Below are 12,294 nucleotides of genomic sequence, written 5' to 3'. Positions count from 1 at the left end.
GGATCAGGTTTATAAGGTGGATTTATTTATAGTTATTTTTCCCTAAGGAATTCCAGGCAAAATTCCCTGTTCAACAACTCCAGCTTTGCCAGTGCCTCATGTTTGAGAGCTGGGAAAGAGCGGAATTTGCTCAGTTGTCAGAATTCCCAGAAAGCTTTGTCCATTATGGCTTAATTAAAGCAATAAATCCACAGCCAAAAATCCTCGAGAGCAGCTCGGGGCCACTGCCAATAAAAACAGGGTCAGGGAGGAGGTGGCTGTGGCCTGTCCAAGGACATAAAAAAATTCCATGATTTTTTAATGGATAAGAAGTCTCCAGTGATGGGTCAAAAGCCTCTGGAGCTGCAGTCGGGGTGAGAACGTGGCTGAGGCAGCAGTGCAGGATGATCCCACATTCCCAATCCTCTGCTTCATTCCAGTGACATTCCCAGTGTTATCCAGGCTTCTGTTCAAAATATTCCAGCAGGGAATTGCCACAAAAAGTCTGGAAATATTCCAGATGTGGGTACTGAAAGCACAGAAGGAAAGGTCCAAAGGCATCGGAGCCCTCCCCAGGACCAGCTGGAGATGGACCACGAGGAATTTGGGAAACCAAGGGAGCAACTTGGCCACAAGTGTTTAAAACCAGGATTTTTAAGTGGATTTTGGTGAATTTTGCTTGGGAAATCACAAAATCATGGAATCACAGAATCATTAAGGTTGGGAAAGACCTTTAGGATCAGCAAATCCAACCCTCAAGCAGCAGCACCTCCATGTCCACCAGTGACCGTGTCCCCAGGTACATCCACGTGCTTAGGAACACTTCCAGGGATGCTCACTCCAGCCCTTCCATGGACAGCCTGTCCCAGTGCTTTGCACCCCATTGCAGGATTTTTTCCCCAATATCCAATCTAAACCTCCCCTGGCACAACCTGAGGCCGTTTCAGCTCATCCTATCCCTTGTTCCTGGGAGGAATGAGAAAATCTGGGTGTGATAAACTCCAGGCATTCAAACTTCCCAAATGACAACACCCAGGAGAGGCAGAGGGGCTGTCAAATGGACATGGAATGATGCTGGAAGGCAGAGGGAGGAGCAACCTCAATATATTCCCTAATTCCTTGCCAAACAATGTTGGACTCCATGGGTTTCTCCTCTATGGCAGCGTGAGGGAGGAGAACACAGGTGATGGTGTGCAGGCCAAAAACTGCACAAAAATAACCAAAAACTGAATGAAACCAACCTAAAACTGGACAAAACCAACCAAATCCTGAACAAAAACAACCAAAAACTGAATGAAACCAACCAAAAACTGAACTAAATCAACCTAAAACTGAAGAAAACTGAGGAAAAACTGACCTAAACCAACCAAAATTTGAACAATATGAACAAATTGAAAATTGTTCAATCCAATATTGAACAAAACCAACCAAAAACTGAAGGGAAAGAATCAAATCCTGACCAAAGCCAACCAAAAACTGAAGGGAGAGAATCAAATCCTCAACAAAACCAACCAAAACCTGAAGGAAAAGAATCAAATCCTGACCAAAGCCAACCAAAAACTGAAGGGAAAGGATCAAATCCTGACCAAAGCCAACCAAAAATGGAACTGAAAGAATCAAATCCTGACCAAAGCCAACCAAAAATGGAACTGAAAGAATCAAATCCTGAACAAAACCAACCAAAAATGGAACTGAAAGAATCAAATCCTGACCAAAGCCAACCAAAAACTGAAGGGAAAGAATCAAATCCTGAACAAAGCCAACCAAAAACTGAAGGGAAAGAATCAAATCCTGAACAAAGCCAACCAAAAACTGAAGGGAAAGAATCAAATCCTGACCAAAACCAACCAAAAACTGAAGGAAAAGAATCAAATCCTGACCAAAGCCAACCAAAACTGAACGAGAGCCATCTAATCATGGAGACATGGCACAGTTGGGGTCGGGAGGGCCCTCAAAGCTCAGCTCGCTCCGAATCCCCGGCCTTGGACACTCCCCAGGTTTGAATGTCCTGGATCAGCTGAGACCCAGCGAGTTCTGCAGGTAAAAACAAACTGGGTTTGCTCTTTCCTTTGAGATGAGTTATCATTAGTCAGAGAATTCTGTCAAACTCGTGTCTGATTCAGCTTTTCCATCAAGTCTATTTCCATAATTTTCATTTATTTTCTCTTCGAGCGAGGGTGAAGTTTGAAGAAAATATTTCAGAAGCTTCGTTGTCTTCTGCTGATTAACAGTGACTCATTCCTTCCCGTTCCACACACACCCCGAGCTGTCTTTTTGCACTCAGGGTTGAGGTGTATAATTAAAACTGAAGCATTAAAAGCCTTTTTTGGTGTGTGCCTCTGTTTTCTACCACTTTTATCTCCAGGCAAATCGTGCAGCTCCGAACTTCAGGCTGATCCTTAATAAAATTATTGGGATCACCTTGCAATTCACACAAAAAGGGGGTGTTGTGTTTGGAGCATTTAGAGTAAAATTCAATGAATTTAATAAATGTAAATGGATTAAAAGATTAGGTGGCAACAACAAAATAGAAGTTGTGGCCAAAAAGTGATTTCGAAATAATGATAATTTTAATTCATGACCTATGATTAATCCATCTTAAAATCCCTCTGTGCAACTACACCTGGTATTAATCATAGGTATTTTATTTAGGCCTCCAAGGAAACATAAAGTTTTTGGAAGCTGCAAGAGCTTCAGAAACGGATGGCACCAGCCAAAATCTAAATATAGGCAGACAAAACACTTCTCTGGGTATTTTTAGCTGGGAATTAACTGCAGAGCTAAGTCAGAGAGAGCAAAATCACCTTTTTTCCCAGGTTTTTTTGGGATAGGTCGGCATTTGGACTGACACAGCAGCAGTGACCTCTGGATATTCAGGGTGCACACGGGTTTTTCTGGATATAAAGGATTTTTGGGGTTTATTTTTATAAAAGAACTCCAGGATTTGGGGTGGGATGTCAGATGTGACCCCCCCAAACCCCTGTGAGTGCCATGCACCACCATGGCTTGGGTTCATTGCTCTGACTGAGCCTCTGTTCCATGTGGGAGTAACCCCATCCCAAGCAGTGCAGGAGATGGGATATTCCCTGTGGGAACACTTCACAACATTGGGAATAACCCCATCCCAAGCAGTGCAGGAGATGGGATATTCCCTGTGGGAACACTTCACAGCGTGAGGAAACAACAAATTTTGGAGAAGTCGTTTCCCTAAATTCTCCATCACCATTTCCTCCTCCAGGTCTCTGTGAGGTGTTAAAATGGCAGCAACAAGGATGAAAAATCCAAGGAATTGCCTCTTCCCACACCAAACCAGGCCCCTGCTTCCCACCTTGGGCTTTTCAAACGGATTCCAGCTTTGGTGCCCACCTGTAATTTTTATGATCCACCTGCAGACAGCCCAGGGACTCTCATCTCCTGACAGAACATTCCCAGCTTTTCCCACTGGCCTGAGGGATTCCAGCACTCCAAGCTCCCACCAAATCCAGATTCCATTCCCAGGAACAAGCCCTGAACAGACCAGGAAATATTTGCACCAACTGAAAACAAAATCCCAGAGCAGACAAAATCCTTCAGGGCTGTTCCCAGATTCCTCCAAGACATCTTTGATATTGGTGGGAAACGTAGGAAAAACCCCAGGAATTCTGAGTTTCAGGATTAGGTTTCCACAGACATTTCCCAGAAACAGCAAGGAGTAATTAAAACCTCTTTTCCCTGTGGATTATGGGATGTTCTGAGGAGCACCACTGACCTCCTTTTCCAAGGGAAGGAAATGCCCCCCAGAAACACGGAGCAGGCTTTGGAAATCCAGGAAGGGTGTTCAAGCAGAATAATTGATCCTTCTCATTAGCACAAAAACTGATGGGATTTATGGAAATTATCCATATTTTGAACCAGGTGATGTCTATTCTGTGATTTAAATCATTTTAAATAGTGGTATAAAAATTAAAACCCCATTTTAAAGTCTTTTTTCCTTCAGGTTTTTGATTTTTCACACCACATGGGAAGCCAGCTCATCAATTTTTTTTCCTGTTCCAAGCTTGCAGCACATTCCTTCAGTTCTCATCTACGGGAATTTGAAATTAACTACAAAATAAGACTCCACTTTCTCAAGGTATTATCCCAAGGTCTGGAACAACATTGAAAAAACAAAACAAAATTTAAAAAAAACCCCTCACACTTCTCCAAAACATCATTTCCTTCTGAATTTCTGGGATTCATCTTACAATTCCTGTTAAAGTTTCCTAAACATTTCCTTTCATCCACAGGATTTACAGACATGGAAGGAGCATCTGCTTGGTTTCCCAGCCTGATTCCAGCTTTATTATCCTTAATTCTCCATGCAAATCTCATCCCCTTTATCATTCTAACTCTCCTTATCTAGCCCTCAATTAATCCCCACTTATCTATCCCTCAATTAATTCCCATTGTATCAATCCCTCAATTAATTCCCAACAGCTTCACAGGGACTTCACAGACGAGACGGCTCTGGCTGAAGCCAGAATTCCCGAGGAAGGTTTGGAGTCACTCAGTGCCCAAAACTATCCCGAATTTCGGTTTTATTTAGCTTTTCACACTGTTTTTAATTTGCTGCCCACCACCACCATCTGGAGAACAACGGGAGTACTACAGGAGTAGAGACTGAGTAGATTTATCCCAGTTCCAGGAAGGTTTCCAGGTGGATGTGGGGAATAGGATCAATCCCTTCATATTTTCCTTTTAGATTCTCATCCCCAGGCTCCACAGTAAAATTATTCCAGAAGAAACAGCCCATAAATGAGGGGTAACAAGGCAGCAAGTCCATATTTTAATAAGGCATTTAATGCCATATCCTAAGTATTTACCAGACCCACTAAATCCTAAAAAAGTGCATATATTTAATATTAAACCAGATCAGCTCCTCATGGAATTCCTAAAGCCTTGATTTCCTCATGCTTTGGGATTCACCATAAATCCCATTTTTGTTTCAACATCAAGATCTGCTGCAAACCCTTCAAAATATCAACATATCCCCACTCACCTGAGGGAAACCTGGAGAAATGGTGGGAATGAGCTGCCAAATCCAACCCAGGAGATGCTAAGGATCAAAAAAATTGGGAAGAGAACTCTTTTGGATGCTCCAAGTGCAGCTACAAATTTATTCTTCACACCCTAGCTCTTCCCTCCTGCCTGGATTTCTTATCACAAAGCTGGAGTTACAAAATATGGAGCAGGATGGGGGAAACATTGGAACAACTTGGATGAAAATAGGGACAAAAATTGTGGAAAAGCAGCTTCCAAGATTTCCCCACTCAGATCGTCACCTGAGGATCTCTATCCCATATCCCTCCTGCCTTGCAGCATCCATAAAAGCTGGTTTGTGTGACTATTCCCTTCCTTTTCCACACAAAATATTATTACATCACAGCTGGTTTGGAATTATTGCTTTGGGATCAGCCTCCCTTTTTTTTTTTTGGCTGGTTACCAGCAGCTGTCTCCAGAAACATTTTCCATGTTTTATCCACTATTTTTTTTCCTTCAAATCCTCAATTAATTTGGTTTTTGGCCATTGATAAGCACTGAGCTTGCAGTTTTGTTGGACTTCTATCCCATATCCAGGATCATCTCCAACCTCAACTTTCCATGATTCCACAGCTGTGCTCCCTGAGAGGATGGGCAGGCCCTGAGTCACTGGGAATTCTATAGGGAAGAACTGCCTGGAATGGGGTAGAGCTCAGTGCTAACCTGCTCCAAAACTCCTCAACGCCTAAAACTTAAATAAAAAATGGGAATGTTCAGGCCAGTTCTTTTAGGATGGGCCAGTGTAAGTGGTCAGGGAGGTGAGGATTGGGATTAAATAAAAAATGGGAATGTTCAGGCCAGTTCTTTTAGGATGGGCCAGTGTAAGTGGTCAGGGAGGTGAGGATTAGGATTAAATAAAAAATGGGAATGTGCAGGCCAGTCCTTGTAGGATCAGCCAGTGTAAGTGATCAGGGAAGTGAGGATTAGGATTAAATAAAAAATGGGAATGTTCAGGCCAGTTCTTTTAGGATGGGCCAGTGTAAGTGGTCAGGGAGGTGAGGATTAGGATTAAATAAAAAATGGGAATGTGCAGGCCAGTCCTTGTAGGATCAGCCAGTGTAAGTGGTCAGGGAGGTGAGGAGGATGCAGAAACAGGAGCTGGGACAGTGCTGCATCCCAGTCACACCAGCAACTCCCAGTTCCTATGGAAAACTGGGAATCTTACAGCACTACAGAACAGCAACAACCTGAGCAGTGCTGTCAGGGCTCCCTGGGATCGGCACACACCGTTCCAGGAAAATCCCCATCCATGGATTGTGCTGAAACGGAAAAGAGGAGCAGCGGTGCCCTCTTGTGTTCCAGGGAAACTGCTGCTAAATCCACGGCGTTTCTCCCAAACCATGGACAGAGGCACATTCCAAGCTCTGAGCGAATCCATCCTTCCAAGTCACCCTATGGAAAGGCTCCCGGCTGGCCTGGCAGTCGGGAATACAAATTCCTGCCCCACAAAAGGGAACATTTGCACAATGCCACAGAGGTGAACCAACCCTTTTATTGCCAGAATTCCCAATCCATCTAAAATTAGGGAACTCATGGCTCCATTTATCCCAGCAATTAAATCACAAAACCTGGACAAAAGCTCCTGCAATTCCTCTATCTCAGCTATCCAGGGCAGTTTAGAAATCCTATTTTCAGCAGGAAAACTCTTTCCAAAGGACTTTAACAAATGGATTTGGGATGTCCTCTAGAGCTGCTCGAATGCAAACTGCAGAGTGCTGAACTTAACAGAAACCCAGATTCCAGCTTGGAATAATGATGGGAATGTGAACCAGCAAATGGAGCTGAGAGAGGAAAGTTCAGAACCTAAAGCTGACTCTAAACCCAAAGCTGAGAGCACAGGATTTAAGGTGACATTGACATCATCTCCACGTTCCTACAACAAGCAGGACACACATCCTTCTTTTGCCATAAAATCCAGTTCCAGCACAGGGACACTCAGGGCTTTGCCTTCCTCCTCTCCCTCTGGATTAATTCCCTTGTTCTGGCACTTGGCACCAGCTCCAGTTTTGGAACTCACCCTGGAGCGACCCCCTTGTATTCAGCTCTCTGATGGTTTCTCGGGGACTTATCTCGAGCTTAACTTTAGATCCAGTGGGGTTTTTCCCAAGCCTTTTTCCTCCCACAAGAGCCAGAAACATCCAGAGAGTTAAAGCCTTTTCCTCAACCATTTGTGGAAGTTTACCACCACCCCGAACTCGTGTGGGTGCCAAGTCAGGAACAAAAATCCTCCAGTCAAGACTGGAATCAGAAGTTTCAGGAGAGTTTTTTTAACAAAGTAGAATTTCAAAAAAAACCACAAAAATAATTTGCTTCATAAACTTACATCCACGCTACACCAACATTGATCAATCAGACGACAATATATCATCTGTGTGTTTAAAGTTAAAAACGGAGGAAAAATCCAATTTGAAACCAGAAAACAACCAACCAACCAACCAACCAAACGAATTAATTCCTAAAACCACAATTAGATGAGACTGATAGGACCTACCAGTCGTGGTAGGTGGTGATGGCAATGCTGGGAGGCGGCAGCAGGGGCAGGGTGGTCGGCCTGCACACGATGTCCCTGTCGGGTGTCCTGGCCCTCTCCGTCTGCCGCTGGGACAGCGGCGGCAGCTGCAGATTCCCCGAGCAGCACCTGCGGCCCCTCCACAGGTCAATGCCCAGGGTGTGGCTGGAAGTGCTGTAGGATTTGCTGAGCCCACATTCCAGGTAATCCAGGGAGTTCTGCAAACACACAGAGGCCACTCAAGTTCCTAAATTCTGCGAACAAAGGATTTCCTCCATGAGGATAAACCACAATTCTCCAGCCAGAGTTATGGCAGGAGATGAGAACTCCACAGCTCCAGAACCTGGCACAGCGTGACTGCTCTGCTTTTTATTGTATCATCATCAATGCTTTTTATTGTATCATCATCAATGCACTTGGAAATTCACTCAGAACTCATCCAAGCTAATTCCAACCTCACTGAACACTTCCTCTCGAGAGAGGAACGTCCAGCTTGGCTCCCCTGACACTGCTGGGAGAAATAATCCCCAAAAACCCATTTGGATCCTTCTCCACACAGCCCAGGGACTCTCATCTCCTGACAGAACATTCCCAGCTTTTCCCACTGGCCTGAGGGATTCCAGCACTCCAAGCTCCCACCAAATCCAGATTCCATTCCCAGGAACAAGCCCTGAACAGACCAGGAAATATTTCTACTGACTGAAAACAAAATCCCAGAGCAGACAAAATCCTTCAGGGCTGTTCCCAGATTTCTCCAATTTGATCTCTGTTTTGATCAGTTGAAGCTTTTCCCTCTTCTAATTCCTCCTGATTTTTATTTGAAACACCCCCATGATCTCAGAGTGGGCTGTCAGTCTCCCAGAAGCTCATCCAGGAGTTCTCCCACAGCAGAACAGCTTTGGTGTCACCCAAAGAATTCAGCTCCTCAAACAGAGTTGTCCAAAATAAATGAGGTTATTTTTGTATTCCATGTGATGAGCTTTCAGGAGAAGCTGAATTTAATCACAGAATATTTATCTTTATGGCCACATTGATCCTCTTCTTCTACCTGCTCCCGAATTTTGATTTTTCCAAACCCTAAATCCCTCTGTTCACTTTCCCTATAAATCCCATTCCCAGCCAGGACTGGGGACCCAGAGAAAATGAGTGAGGTTTAGTTATCCATCATCACTTATTAAGTCCTTCATGACTGGTTGGACTCCACGATCTTGGAGGTCTTTTCCAACCTAAATGATTCCATGGAATGCAAAGCACGAGCTCTCCATTGTCTTTCACAGCCCAAAATCGGGTGGAAAACACTCCTGGGAATGGCAGGAAGGAAAACCCCTCTCCTGCAGGAGGATCTGGCTCCACCTGCCTTTTCCAACAGGCTTTGGTAATTATTTGTAATTATTTGAGAAGTGCCCAGCAGGGTTTTGTGCCTTCCCAGCACATTTGAGATGGTTTTCCATGAAAATCAGGACTGAGGACTGAGCAGATCCAGCCTCGTGCTCAGGAAAAGGGCCCATGGAGCTGTGCAAAACTTGGAATAAGAGTGGGAAACAACACTTATTTACTGGAGAACTGCTCCAGGATACCCCAACCCTTATTTTCCACTCTTTTCCTAAACATTCCAAGTGATTTCCCATTTTTTGGGAGCTCTATGACAAACCAGCCAATTGAGGCTGTGGTTATCAGGCCATCATTCCCAACGGAGACATTTCCCCAGGGAATGGGATCTGGGGTTCAATTATTTGGGAATTTCCATGGCAATTAGCAAAGGTAATAATGAAATAAAAAATCCATCATCATATCAGGTGTTGAGTTGTTGAAATACCAATATATTTATACATAAAAAAGGTGGGATCCAGAGCAAATACTCCATAAATCCCACCAACATTCCCTGCCCACAGACCACCAGCCCATACAAAACCTGTATAAAACTCCTCTAAACCTTTCACAGGTTCCTTTTTTAATGTGCTGGGCTTATTTTCTGCTTATTATATAAAAATCCTCCACGATGATCCGTCAGCAATCAAAGCCAAACCAGATTATATTTAAAAAATGAGACAAAATCAACTTTTTAGCTCATTTTTACTACGGAAAAAAATGGAAAAGGAAAGGGAAAAAAGGAAAACTAAAACTTCAGCAGGAACTCACCTCATCTGCAGTCACTGTCATGACACTTCTGCTTTTCTTCATTATTGAGATTCGAGTGCAGCCCCGGATAAAAAAACTTCTGGTGAATGCAATTTCTTCTGAGGGGCAAGCTGAAAGAAAAAAAACCAACCTATTTTTGAATAACCAGCTGGGTTTGCTAGCAAATGAACTGCTAAATTCAGAGCTGGTTTATCCCTGGCTCCCCATTCGGATAAAATTATTGAATTAAGGCTGGAGAGAAGATTTTTAAGCTCATCAAGTCCAACCCTCAAGCAGCACCTCTGTGTCCCCTACTAATCTGTGTCCCCAAGTGCCACCCCCACGCCAGTGCTGGCTTCCCACACTTCTGTTTCCCACTCTTATCCCAAGTTTTGCACAGCTCCATGGGCCTTTTTCCTGAGCACGAGGCTGGATCTGCTCAGTCCTCAGTCCTGATTTTCATGGAAAACCATCTCAAATGTGCTGGGAAGGCACAAAACCCTGCTGGGCACTTCTCAAATAATTACAAATAATTACCAAAGCCTGTTGGAAAAGGCAGGTGGAGCCAGATCCTCCTGCAGGAGACAGATTTTCCTTCCTGCCATTCCCAGCTGTGGCACTCCCAGTTGTTTCCATTTCCTTGGGCTTCCTCATGCAGCACTCCCATTTATCCCTCCCTGGCAGCCAGAGCATTCCCAGTGCTCACATGCACACCACGTTTGTGGATGGTGCTGCTGCAGCAGTGCCCATCCCGGGGCTGTGGGATCTGTGTCCCAAAGCACCTCCCCAGCTTCTCTCCACACAGGGATGGGCAGGGATGAGCCAAGGACAGCAACAAGGACTCGGGGATGCTTCCCCCAGGATCCACGGCCCTCACCAGAGCCAGACAGTGGGAAAAACAGGAGTATGGCCTGGTGGAACCCTGCTGTTATGGTAAGAACCCACAGGAATGACCTGCACAGCCCCAGGGTGGGTTTAGAGTTAAGATTAGGGTTAGGTTTAGAGTTAGGGTTAGGGCAGGACCTGCACAGCCTTCACGGTGAGTTTAGAGTTAGGATTAGGGCCTGACCTGCCCAGTCCCTAGGGTGCATTTAGGGTTAAGATTAGGTTTAGGGCATGACCTGCACAGCCCCCAGGGTGTGTGAAGGGTTACAGTTAGGGCAGGATCTGCACAGCCCCAGGATGGGTTTAAGGTTAGGATTAGGGTTAGGATTAAGATTAAGGTGTGACCTGCACAGTCCCCAGGGTGGGGTTAGACCCTGGAGCAGCGGAAGGGTTTTTAAAACCCCAAAACGTGGCAAAATTCCATCTCCACAAACCTCAGCTGGCTCCTCACCCTCAGCACATTTAGGAGTGAGAAAACTCATGGAATCATGGAATGCTACCGTGGAAGAGACCCCAAGGATCACCTGCTCCCACCTTCCTTGGCAGCACCCCTGTCTGGACGAGCCCCAGCACCCTCTGCAGCTGAACGTGTCCGGTGCTGGGAATGCACTGCTGGGAATGAACTGCTGGGAATGCACTGCTGGGAATGCACTGCTGGGAATGCACTGCTGGGAATGCACTGCTTCCCTGGGGAATGATCTCAGTGGTTCCCTGCTCCCATTGTGACCAATTCTCCTCCTGCCTCCAAGAGCCTTCGCCCTTCCAGCAGCACTGAGGTCGTGCTCAAGGGGCAGAGTCGAAGTTTAGATTAGGTTGAATGGTTTTATTGATCTTCAACAATGATGAGAAATTAAAACCCTGTTACTAAAAGGATTAAATGATCCATCCCCAGGTATCAATGTTAAATATTCCTATGACATGCACACAGAGGGATAACATGGGATGACTGCTTGCTGCCAGAAAAAAATACGGATTCCCCTTTAAATGTTGGCAAAATCCATGGAAAAACCTAAAGGAAGCAGCAGAATTGTGTTTAATGAAGTACAATTTGGGCTTAATAAAGCCCAGTTTGGGGTGTTTGTCACTGCCCTGCTCTACAGGGATTGGGATCCCAACACAAACTGCATTTCCTTCCTGAAAATGTGCAAGTTCACAAACTGGCATGGAGAAATAAGCAAAGACAAAATAAAGAAACACCCACAGAAACAAATATCCAGGGAAACTTCTGAGAATCATGGAATCATCAAGGCCAGGAAAAGACTCTAAGATCATCAATTTCAACCAGCACCACCTCCATATTCTCCACTAAACCTCAACCCACACATTCTTTGGGAAAAAAAAATCTGGAGGAATAAGAGTTTAAGAATATCTCCAAAATTTTGCTGAACTCCAGGATCAGGCTGGACAGCAGGAAATGGGATGTGGAGGGATGGACCAGGCTGAATCACCTGGAAGATCATTTCTGTGAAAATCTGAGGCTGCTCACACCACAGCTTTACAAATATTTATCAATTTGTCCAAGCAAATTTAAGCAGGACACGGATAAAGACAAAACCCAGCTTTTGTTCTGTGGGAATTGCAGGTCTGAGGCCTGAAGAAAACCCAATGCTTCCTTTAGTCATGACTAAATTCCCATTAAAATCTGACTCATTCTTTCCTGTGCCTTCCCAGGAAAATCTGACACTTGGGATGAACATTTAAGGGGAGAATAAACCAGAGGAAAACACTCCAAAGAGGCTTCCTGG

At 44.7% G+C, this 12,294-nt stretch overlaps 1 protein-coding gene across 1 annotated transcript in view; it reads right to left on the bottom strand.

Moving 5' to 3' along the window:
- Positions 1–9,727, bottom strand: part of PDE4B (phosphodiesterase 4B) — a gene marked incomplete at its 5' end in the record, with an annotated part of 152,043 nt that extends 142,316 nt beyond the window's left edge. The window contains 2 exons of the mRNA XM_082286910.1: positions 7,529–7,764; positions 9,686–9,727. Of these exons, the coding sequence (XP_082143036.1) occupies positions 7,529–7,764; positions 9,686–9,727 (278 nt within the window). The remainder of the gene's footprint in view (positions 1–7,528; positions 7,765–9,685) is intronic.
- Positions 9,728–12,294: the final 2,567 nt, after the last annotated feature.

The sequence above is a fragment of the Coloeus monedula genome, assembly GCF_965178545.1.
Source record: "Coloeus monedula genome assembly, chromosome: 9".
Lineage (NCBI taxonomy): Eukaryota > Metazoa > Chordata > Aves > Passeriformes > Corvidae > Coloeus > Coloeus monedula.
This window is presented reverse-complemented; position numbering and strand designations above follow the sequence as displayed.